This window comes from Uloborus diversus, chromosome 6 (assembly GCF_026930045.1).
Source record: "Uloborus diversus isolate 005 chromosome 6, Udiv.v.3.1, whole genome shotgun sequence".
In the NCBI taxonomy this organism is placed as follows: domain Eukaryota; kingdom Metazoa; phylum Arthropoda; class Arachnida; order Araneae; family Uloboridae; genus Uloborus; species Uloborus diversus.
Window position 1 is genome coordinate 38,969,028 of NC_072736.1, and position 12,286 is coordinate 38,981,313.

The 12,286-nt window shown below is 32.3% G+C and overlaps 1 protein-coding gene across 1 annotated transcript in view; it reads right to left on the reverse strand.

The window, feature by feature from the left end:
* Positions 1-2,392: 2,392 nt before the first annotated feature.
* LOC129224258 (lachesin-like) overlaps positions 2,393-12,286 on the reverse strand; it is a 52,160-nt gene continuing 42,266 nt past the window's right edge. Inside the window, exons 6-8 of the mRNA XM_054858685.1 lie at positions 11,872-12,159; positions 7,456-7,539; positions 2,393-3,959 (exon numbers count right to left, since the gene is read on the reverse strand). Coding sequence (XP_054714660.1) covers positions 3,877-3,959; positions 7,456-7,539; positions 11,872-12,159 — 455 coding nt within the window. The 3' untranslated portion in view covers positions 2,393-3,876. The remainder of the gene's footprint in view (positions 3,960-7,455; positions 7,540-11,871; positions 12,160-12,286) is intronic.

Consider the following 12,286-nt stretch of genomic DNA (forward strand, 5'->3'; position numbering starts at 1 on the left):
TAATTCTAACTCCAGTTGATTAACCCTAAACGCCAGTAGATAGCATTTATTGTTGATTACTTTTTCGTTCCTTCATTCTCCAAAAATTAGTTTTACCAGTAAAACAGTAAACTTTCCCAGTTAAGCCCTGTCAAAATCAAGTTTTTCCGTTCATGTCTAACATTACCAAAATATCATCAAATTATCATGCCGTGGCCCAAGCTTCATTGTTGATGACACCAGGATTGTAACTCGATCTTTGAATTTGGTATTATACAGGGTGTTCCGTTTTAACCTGCAAGACTTTTATTTTCACAACCGTTGGTCCTAGATGTATACTTCTAAATGCAAAAATGTTCAAAATCAGATGCAGAGTTAAGATATTGAACGTTTAAAGTAAAAATAAACATATGTCAAAAAATACTATATATAACTTTTTATACGGGCCCCAGGTCCCCTTACTTATATTTAGGGAAAGTTTCTCCATAGAAAAATCATTCTAACAGAAAAAGTTTGACATAAGTACGAATAGCATTCGCCGAGCTATGAAACGCAGCGTTTTGTGACTTACACCGCTTTACACTAGCCATCAATAACGCCTTTTGGGGGGAAAATAGAGCGCTTAACAAGGGTTTAAAATTATATGTGTGCATATAGTGTGATTTTTCAAATTGTTCGAGGTTTTGTAGTGTGCTTTTGCATATCAAGGCATAGCATTTGCATTTATTTTGGAATAGCAATGAAAAATATAAATACTTACTTTATTTACTTCGAGTACTTGTCATTCTTCTGAAATGGCATCAAATTCCAATCTCATTTTCTGTATGGTTCCCTAAAACTTTGAACTCAAATATCTCCTTGAGTTTTGATCGCAAAAATGTCAAGTTTTTTGTGACAGTAATAGTTTTCAATGGAGATTATTTCTCTAAATATTAGTTAGAGGATCTGGGGTCCGAATAAAAAGTTAATTTTTTTCTTTTTTGACTCATTTTTATTTTTGCTTCAAACCTTCAATATCTTAACTATGCATCTGATTTTGAACATTTTTGCAATTGGAAGTATACATCTAGGACCAACGGTTGCGAAAATAAAGGTCCTGCAGATTAGAACGGAACAGCCTGTATATTGGAGGATTATTTTTTTAGATGACGTGGCGAGTAAGTAACTTCTTACGAGATAAAAATAAGTTTCAAAAAGATGTGATTGACATACCCTCAAAAAACGAGAATAGATTTCTTAGCAAAGAATAAGAATTTATTCTTCACCCTCATGGGGGCAGGAATACACCCGCTCAATGTTCAGCAACTTTGTAGAGCATACAGAACCACAGTACACTCGGGTTGGCCACCAGAAGCCCAATAAAAATTCACCGAAAACGAACAGTTGGTTCTCTATTTAACGACTTTCAAGGGTCCACAAAACATTGTTCTTAAGTAGAATGCGTTCTTAAATAGAATGCCACTAAAACTGCAGTGGAGTATCCTGGACCGTGAAAAATCGAAACTAGGGAAATGCTACCCTTCTCTGAAAACGAAGTTCACTGTTCTAATTAAGCGAATACACTTACTCAATACGGACAAGCTTAATAATTAGTAATATGCTAAAATGCATTTTATGCGAAAAGAAGGATTAAAGTGTAAAGTCTGGATTTGTTTATCCAATAATTACGATTGTATTTAAGTTTTGCATCTTTTTCTCTCAGAATTGCCCGATTAGACAGGATAATTCCGTGCAAAGTAAGTTTTCAACTTTTGTTTTTTAAATTTATTTTTAAAAATACTAGCGGTCAGAGAATTCTGCGATGGGGAGATCCCGGGTTCGAGTCCCGGCTAGGGCATGAATGTTCTTTATCTCTCCTCTCCTTTCTTTGTGTGAATGTGTTGATATGCTGTGATTGGTTGCCTACTCTATAAACGGGTTTTTATGGCATGTGTGTACTATGGAAGTCGGACTTCACACCAAATTAGGTACAGATGGGAAAGTGAAACAGCGTACCCCTAATTGCCGGCCTAGCTGGCACAAAACAACAACAACATGTAAAATAATAAAAATTTTCTGATGCTTTGTGTGGCAAATTTTCAATGTATTTTGTTTTACATGTTTAAAAAGTCAGACAAGACGTCGTTAACTTCAAGGTATTGCAGCTATGCGCAGTTGAGTTCAAACTTTGCCCCAATTATTTTTTTCTACAACACAAACTATGTCAGAAAATATGTAAATCAGCCATATTTTAAAATTTAAATACTAAGCTTTGTTTCATAGAAGTAAGGGTTTCAGTACTGGGTCTATGCTTGGACTTGTTTCATTTAAATTTATTGACAATCAAGACTTTAAAACGATTTATTGCCTTTAAAATATTATACAAAAAGTGATTTCATAATAATAAATGTAGAAACATTTGGCATGAAATATTCAAAACGAACAACGATAACTGACTTTAAAGTCACAGAAACATTTAAAAATACTAATATAAAGGTAATTGTTTACGTAAATACTTTGTATTAGATAATTTCAATTAGACTACATATTTTTTATTTTTTGAAATTAAGTTAAACTTACTTATTAAAAAAATAATTTCAAAATATCCTACTCATATTAGTTTTATAATACAATATAACAAGCTTTTGGCACAAAACATTCAAAATAAAACTGCTCAGTGTGTCGACCGAGTATTGTAGTGGTTACGCGCTGGTTTCTTTCGCTCGAAATTGCAAGTTCAAACCTGGTTCCAGTCAGTAGATTTTCAAGCTGCAGAAAATCGACAGCGTCGATGTCGTATGATTACGAGGCATGTAAAAGATTATTTGAGTACTAGCTTGGCTAGGTTCAATTCCTATTGCAGTTTCACATCGAAGAGAGATCAGGTGGCTACATCAAGTGGGAAAACAGGGACTCAAAGTTCTCGTTGTAAAAGCATCCGCTGATGTTGTGCTACGAGAAAGAATAGATGCTATTTTAAGGGATTGGACTGGGTCTGCAAAGGGTTGTGCCTCTAACGCAGCCCCATTTGAAAGAAAAAAAAGTTATACATTGTGCCCTGGAGCAAATGATATTTATAAAATATACAGAGCAATATAATATTAATTTAGTAGTTCCCCAAATTTATTTTCTTTTACCATTTTCAATATGCTCAGAACAATTTAATTAAAAACTATTGAAAATAGTTTCTCTTAAAAAAAATATTGCTTTTGTATGATTAACAGCCAACGTAAAAAAAAAAAAAAAAAAAAAAAAATGGCACAAAATATTTAAAGTGAAGTCACAGCATTCAATTCAATAACATATATGCCGATAAAGGAAACATAAAACCTTACTTTTTAAAGAATTTTCTTAAACCTGTTAAACATTTTTAAGACGTTTACTTCTTTTTCCAGTACAAATGTAAATAGCTGTGACATTTTCAACTTTTGAGGCGCTCAAAAACGCATTCATAAATCAGCCCCCCCCCCTCAAATGTCGAAACGCCCCAAAAGTAAGAGCTTCGCAAAAAAGTGAAAAATACCCGTCAAAACATCCCCTCCATAGATTTTAATGGCGCAGTTTGCGCCAGGATCCCTCCTCTAGGTGGGCACCTTTGCAGAAATGCAGTGCTGATAAGTAAAGGCATAGTTTAATCTCAAACGAGCACAATGCCATCATACAATTGCAAAAATCGTGTTATACGTATTTTTCACTCACTTTACCAATAGTTGTACTAGATAGTTCCTAGTGTCTAATATTTTTAATTATTTGAAAACAGCCTGTATTGACAAGAAGTTTACAGTTTACGAATTACAAACTGATGTTATCTGTAACACAAAAGATTGTCTATTGTTGTTAGTGTTCATTGCAGGTACGATGCGGGATCGATGGCGTCTTGACCTCTTTTCAAGACGTACGATAGTTGAATTCACTGGCTTAAGAAACAAATGAGTTAAGTAATAAAATGCCAGTTAGAAGCACTATGAACCAGAGATTCATCCACCTTTTTAAGAAGGCACCTAAAAGAAAAATATATTTACAGATTAAAAATTCAGGAAACTATTGCGGTAAATATTACTGTAAAATGGAATGTTAACACTGCAGAAAAAACTTACAGAAAATTGTACTGTAAAAATAAACGAGTGTAGTGCCAATTGATACACCACGTGACTTATTGTGCGGAGCACCATAACGTTGTATTTCCTCTCACTCGATACGTCCCAGCTCATATGGTGGTCAGCCAAGCCGTGTGCCGATACGAAGGACCAGAGATCAAATTTTCCGTCAACGTATTTGCGATTTTTACTCTCGCTTATTCTACCGTAAAAATTCCAGTAAAATTAGGATTTTACGGTAAAAGTTACTGGCAACATGGATGCCAGTAACTTTTTACCGTAAAATTTCAAGATTTTTTTAAAAACATTGTATGTGCATTATTAAAATACTAAATCAGATGAATCGTTTATTCAGATGTTCGTATAACTAGCAGTGAATTAATATTTAGGCTTACAATGTAGACTATATTCAACACAATCAACTATATGAAAAAGAACATGTAACAAAAAGATAAAAATTGACTTTTAAAGTTTTTAAAAAATGTGTACAGAGTTTATACCCTCTGTAGGTTTTTATAGAACGTTTTTTCCTATATATACTGTACAGCCGGTCCTGCATGATTTACGTTTGCCATTTCGTGCTCCAAAAACAGATGAGATTTTATTAGTTAGTCCGTCCATTCTCTTTTGCACTTCCTTACCGCCTCCAGAAAGTTTTTTTCTGAGGATTGAATTCTGGATTGTCTAATGTTTATTGGTGTTTACAGTCTAGGTCTCTGATCCGCATAAAAATATCAGCATTGCCATTACCTTGAAAATTTTTATCTGAGTTTCTATTCGTGTTTTATTTTTTAGGATTATGTCTAATAAAATAGTAAAAAAAATAGTGAAAATGGATATAAAATAGTAAACATTTATAATTTTAATACCCCTCGAATAAATATTTATAAATCTTCCTGTTCAGATTCTACTTGCAATTTGGTCAACAAAATGTTATACGCCAACTCATTCTCAGCTTAACAGCGTAGATACGCCACCTTGAGGTAATTTGAGAAATCAGAAGAAAAAAGAAGGTCATTACTATTTGGCACAGAAAAGGCAAATGTCTGATTGGACAGGTTAAGTTGGTTTACCTTTGTTTTACCTTTGTCAGCAGCCATTTTCAAGATAATGAAAAGTCTCCTATAGTTTATTTTAATTTTCAATATGCAGATAAATCAATTTCAGATCTTAAATATAGGTTTAGAAATAACTCAAAACTTTTTATAAGAAAATAATAAACAATCAGTGTGAAGGTTTTTGATACTTTCTAAACAATGTTTTGCTACATTTACTTCCTATTTTTGAAAAAATAACGGGTTGATTATTTTATTATTGAACATCCCCCCTCTTTCTGTTGTTTATATCACTCATCAAAATTAATGAAATTTATACTAAATATTTCTGTTTTTTTAAAACCTAATACTTAACAGTTTGTCATAAATTTTTTACAGCTTCTGAAGTACATTTCCCCTGGGAAGGATCAATATAAGGCTCTTCAAGAGTTAAAGTTTTAGTCAAAAAGTTCCACCATTATATTTAAAGACTTTCTTTCATGGTGTTGAAGTCTCCATAAAATAATCGTTATACTCTGTCCCCTTTCCTATTTTATCTTCGGACGATTTATTTTTATCTCAAGTGATAAAACTTGAGATATATACAGAGTACACTGTTACGGCGTGATTTAAAGTCGGCCATATAACAGACTTTGATGGGATGGCGGCAAAAAACACAACGCTTGAGCTAGAATGCGCCAAAAATGAAATCTGTCATCTACGTTGAGTGCACTAAGTTAAAAAAAAAAAAAGTTCCATGACTGAAAATATATTAAGGGGTAATAATAGAAAGTTCGTTTTTAAATACGCATTAATAAGTAAATCTTGTATAAAACCTACTTTAGAAAAAAAGCTGAAAATCTTGTAGATAGAACTTCCGCTTAGCAGGAAATAATGACAATCCGAATTATATAAAAGCACTTCTTATATTTTGTTTGTTGTCTGGACAAGCGTTTGTTTTTAATTTAATGTTAATGCATGAAGGTATAATGTGCACATAAAACATGTATTATTATATGGATTTGTTGTTAAAACAGGTTAACTGATAGACATAAGTATCCATTTTGAACTTAGTTAAGCAACTTTTAGGCTTTCTCTCGTAATATCATTTGCAACATAAAATATCTTAAGCACACTTAGACATGATCACCATTAGTCGGATAAGAATGTGTAGCCTCTTCCTGATTTTTTTCAAAAAAAATTAGCATTTAGGAATCACTGAAATTGTTTCTGTGGTCAATTGATTTCTTTTGAAATCTCTCTGGTGACAAATACCCACAGCATGTATTAAAAATACAAACACTTCAGTAAGGAAACGAAAAACATGCAAAATGTTTTATTGTTGACAGTAAATATTGAAAATCATACATTTAAGCATATTACGTTACATATGATCTCGCTGAAAAACTTGAAACAGCTAATTTTTAAAAGAAGGTTTTTTTTCTGAAGGGATCTGAAGTTTTGAAGGGGATTTATTTAACCCGTAACAGAGGAGGTGAAAAGTAGGACGTAACAAGGGACGTGAGGTCTCAGAAACCGCTCTATTTAAAAAATTCTTAAAAATCATGTAATTAAGATACATTCGTGTAATTTCCCTCAGGTTTTCTTTGAACTTTTATTAGCACGTATTAGAACTTAGCACGAAAAAAAATATTTTTTAACTTTGAATCGAATTATACTTCTTCCGAGGAACTTTTGTTAAGAGTCTTAAGATTTTTCGAGAAAGTCATATGCCCTGCAGTAAATAACTCACTATTCTTAATAAAAATGAATCTATTATTTATTAATGATTTCATTTTAGTTGTTTAATATATACGGAACATTTTAGTACCAGAAAATTGATTACATCAAGTTACGGGAAAATTTTGACAGCCCTTTAACTACTAGTATTTCGCGTCGTATTTCGAGAAATAATTTAGTCTTCATTGTCCCTAGAACATCATTGCGTAATGTTTGTGAACATTTCAAACAACTCCCAACCTCATCTAGAATATTTTGCATCTCTTACACATAACGCGGATAAGAGTAAATGAACCTATATCCGCGGTTTCTAACGTTAAGAGCCATGTCTACTACTGACGAAAATAGTAACACTGAAGGGCAGGTGCGGTCTCACAGACAGCTTCTAAGAATGCAATGAAATTTAAACCAGATGCACTTGCCTAAAGATACTGATAATCAAGGAGGGTGTTCAAGGTCAAAAAATAAAAAGCTATTGGGAAAAACCATTCAATCGGACTGAAACTGAAATAGGGGTCATCGGATGAACTTTTGAGCGGTCGGTGAGATCGCACCTCCCCTGTTAAGGGTTAAATACAAAATTAAACGTGTTCAAAATGCAACTACAAGTAAAACAGGTCACTTACCTGACAAATGCTCTTGTGATTCATCCATCTGTGTGTTTGTGGCAAGCATATTGTTCTCTAATGAAGAACCAATTCTTTTATTTTCTAGAAAAAATTAAAAGCATCATTCTCACAAGTAATGGGAACATTTCAAAATGCAAACAGTAATGAGATTTTGAGGTTTAGAGGAGTATTTTAGTACTCGCTATATTTTCAGCATAGTTAATATGCCATACTATGAGGGACAATATATTGTTTAGGTAAAATATAAATATTCCTAATTTCTGGAAGATGTGACTACAGACAAAAGAAAAATTTGCAAAAACGTGTTCTTCCGTATGAGTTCTAGAATCTGGTCTATAGTCCCTTAAATAATAAAGGCTGCAAACAACATTAAACAAACGTTTTTAACACTTACAGTAGATTTCTAACACCAAACTATGACTCTCTTATCTCATGAAATGGATACGCAAGAAGAAAATAAACGAATATATTGCAGCGCATTTAAACAACACTGCTATTTTTCGAAACAAAAAAATCTTTAATCATTTTCAAAAAGGTATCAATAATAACAATAATAACAACAAGCAAAAATAAAAAACATATTAAATTATCTAAATTTTATCCAAAAAAAAAAAAAAAAAAACCCTGTTTGATGCTCTTTCGTTTTGGGTTAAAAAAAAGGCGTCTCGGGATTTATTTTTTCCTTTTAGCAAAATTTCTGTTTAAAAAATTGTATACCTTAGAAAATAAAAAATTAAATAAAGTAGCATAATTTTCATTGAAAATAGGATAATTAAATTATCTTGAAGCTGTAGCAATTGATATAGATTATCCGCCTACTTTGATTGATTGAATTTATAAAAAACTTTCAAATAAATCACAAACTAATGTTCTTAAACGAACCTTCATCAGAAAGAATTTAGTTGTTTTGCCATTCTTTCATCAGCTTTGCCATCAGGTTGCTAAGATTGTAAAACGTTTCCAATTCCAGGTGGTGTTCTTTCCTATTAATAAACTTTCATTCTCTTCTCTTAAAGATCCTATTCACCCTCTTATTTGTTGTGGAATTTATAAAATTAATTGTAGTTGTAAAATTGCCTATATTGGACAGACTCGGCGTACTTTTAAAATTTCGCTTGAAAGAGCATCAAAATCATGTGAAAAACAACAATTAAATGAGTCTAGTATTGCTCAACATTGTTGGGATTCGAATCACGCTTTTGATTTTAACTCTTATCAGATTATTCAAAAATGCCCCAATTCATCAGATCTTGACTTTTGAGGAACAGTTTTAACTTAGTTAATGATCTTAAAGCAGTTTCATATATTTCCAACGTTTGACTCCCATATCTTTAACATAGTTATTTCCCCAACCATTTTTTTTCTATTTTGCATACTTTTTTTATTCCATTCATTTTTATCTATCTTGCTTTGTTTATTTTTACCTTTTTTATCATAGTTGACATTAACCCTTTTTTCTTCTATTTATCTTTATTTTTCATTTTTCCGAATATTTTTGTTTCTGTTTATTTTATTTCCTGGTGTTTTCTTCTTCCATTCAGCTTTTCCTTTCTTTCGGTTCACGGTTATTGACATTTTCTTTTGTTTAAGCTTTGGCTTAATCTTTGTCTAATTGAAATCTTTCTTTCGGGTTAACTGTACCTCAGAGAGAGCTCTTGGCCTTTGCTTGCATTCCAATTGGTTAGTTATCGGTTTATAATTTTATCATCGGTGTTTGGCTAATCCGCTATTTTTATCTTTTAAGCTGCATGCTTATCTGCTCTTGGCTTTTGTCGGATGTCTTTTAGCTCTTTACTTTTTGCATTGAAAAAAGCGTTCCCTGTAACGCGGAAACACGTGTCTGCAGTAATCTGCAATTTGTGCTTTTTTGACGTTGTTTTATCTTACCTTATTTACCTAAGTTTAAACCAAGTCCTTTTTACTGTACCTAGTTGATATATCTCGCCAAATTAGTAGCCTAGCATGTCATAAATTGGCATTGCAAAAAATAATAAGAAGAATGAAGTGTTCCCAAATTCTCATATCTTTCTCTTTTTTTCGTTTTCTTTGAGGTTTTTATTTACTTACTTATTTTTTTTTAAGTAAAGATTTTTTACACTTACATTTATTCTTTTATTCCAATCTCTTTAATGCATTGAAGAGAATATTTAAAGTGATATTCTTAAACTTCAATTCACATTTTGTGTGTTTCGTTAATAAAAAAACAGCTTTGATGAAGAGAGAGCGGGGGAATTAAGAATATATAATGTACTCTTTTTTTTTTTTTTTTTGAATAAAAATTTGAAAAAACTTGAGTAAAAAAACGCTACAAAAGAGAAAAACCTTCATACATAATCGTTCCAGTTATTAAATCGACTAAAAAAAGCTATTCACGAATGATGCAGATTTTACTTCCAACCGTTAGAGTTAAAAAATATATATAAATAAAAGGAAAAAATAATAATTTAAAATTACTGATGATAAAATAAAGCGTTTATTCATTTAATCCCATTAAACATAGTAAATAATTACGTAATAATCACTTTTTTCCAATATATATGTATAAAATTATATGTATAAAATTACATTATTTAAAATTTTCCTGTGAGACTCCGAAATATGGTAAATATCGACATTAACCAGTGAATATCAACATTCGCGTCTTAAAGATATCAGTAGAGGACCAAATATTTGGAGTGAATCACCGGTGACATTCGATATTCTCCAATTTTGGCCTTTTACAGTAACATATGAGGCAGTACCTTTTTGTCTTTACCAATTGCAATTTTTTCGTTTTTTATATACAAAAACTTTTCTTTGTAAGGACTTTAGCAATAGCATTTTTTTTAGTACTATAGCAATTAAAAACAGTGAAGAAAAAAAACGGTGTAGTTCCTAATTTTTTATTTTATTTATTTATTTATTTATTTAAGTTATTTATTTATTAAATTTTTTGTCATTTAAGTCTTTACCAACTACGCCAACCAGCTTTTCCACGTTATACCGACTCGAAATAATAAAATAATAAATGTATTTTTCGCTCCCCTCTGTAAACCGTACGTTTGACACAGTTTATTGGCTTTTGATGTTCCGTAGTTCATAAGTTTTAGAGAATGCTTTTGGCGAGTTTTTAAGTACAACTATTCACAAAATATCATTCCTTTAAAGCTAATTTTATGACGAAGCCTGTCGTATAATAAAGTCACTACATCCAAATGAATATTTCAAGTTTACTTTATGAGAAATAAGAATAAGTTTAGCTATCAATTAAATTGTTTCAGAGACATCATGCAGAAGTATCAATAGATTCAATATGTTTTGAAGAATCTTCAAAAAGCAAGTTTCTACAAGAAATCAATTTTTTTTTCTGAAACTGTGATTTTAAAAAGGCGATTTTATTATAAGCGTAAAAAAATGCTGACTTTTACATTATTAAAATATTGCAACTTTTTCAGAGAAAAAATTTATATTAAATTATAAATTAGCCGGAAAGATTTTATATGATGTCTTATGCAAAATTAAAACATGTGCTTTTTAAGTGATTCAGAGACTGATCTCTTGACCACTGCAAAATTATTTACGAATAAGAAGGTGAAGATATAAAAATTATCTTCTGTACCGAAGTGAATCTTACAAAATTTGTTGATTGCGATTGGTAAATGTATCTTTTGTACCTTGATGAATCTCCTTTTCCATGATTTGCTAATTGCGCTCTGGCTTTACATATTTCTTTATACGTGATGTCTTCTCCTCCGTCCTCTATATATGATGACTCATTCACTATGCCTTTACTTTCGAAATTAACCTTAGAGCAGGAAATTGTAAGTGGAGGAATCAAGTCATTGGCGTAGGAGAAGCTGTGATCCCAAGTCACATAGTTCATCTACGACGAATGGATGCACGCTTCAAGTGAAAATAGTTAAATTAACCTGATTTATTCCAATACTTTATTTTAAAACGTATCACGTGATTTGGGATCATTTCTTCAAAAATTGAAGGCTTCACTCTCTCCACCTTTTATCCGTTCCCACTGGAATTAAGTGGTAAAGCAAGTCTTGAAACAATGTTCGACACGCTACATTCACATTGCGTCCGCACATCCGTCACCGACGTATACTTTTCTCCCTAAAACCAGTTTTCGGCCGGCGTTGCTATGACAGCATGCCGTATTGTGCGGGACCCGTCAACGTGCCTAGAAGCCAGATATCTGACGGATCTGACGTCCATAGAGTTGGGAGTCGCATTTCATTGGTCTCCACGAGATGAGCGCGCTCTCGCTATTGGGTGAGAGTATCGACATGTGCTTTACGCGCGTTCGAATGTATGAATGTTTCCCCCTGTTCGGAAAACGTAAGTGTGTCCGCTTGACGTGGCGAACGTGATGTGAGGACCCTTTTTGAATGTTTCGTAAGAAAAAAGTCATGCTTAACTTACCATAAAGTCTTATGAATCCTTCTTTCTCACCCAGTGTATTTTTGGCCACGCATTTATAAGATCCAAAATCATTCTCTCGCAAATTTCCGATGCGGATTCTCATATGGATCTTGTAACCGTCTCTATCTTCTTCTAAATGATATTTCTTGTTATTGAGTAACATGAGTCCATCGTGACGGATCCAAGATGTTAATGGAGTTGGTGAAGCTTCTAACTTACATTCAAGGACAACATCTACACCCGTAGCAGCACCTATCAGCTGTCTTGGGACACGAATTTTTGGACGGACTGCCAAAACAAAGGCAAAAATAAGTGACAAAACAAAATAAGCATATGACTGAGTTTTTGACAGGATTTTGGCAGGTGTGTAGCAAAAATTTAGATCTGAGTTTATGAAAGTAATAAATTGGAATTC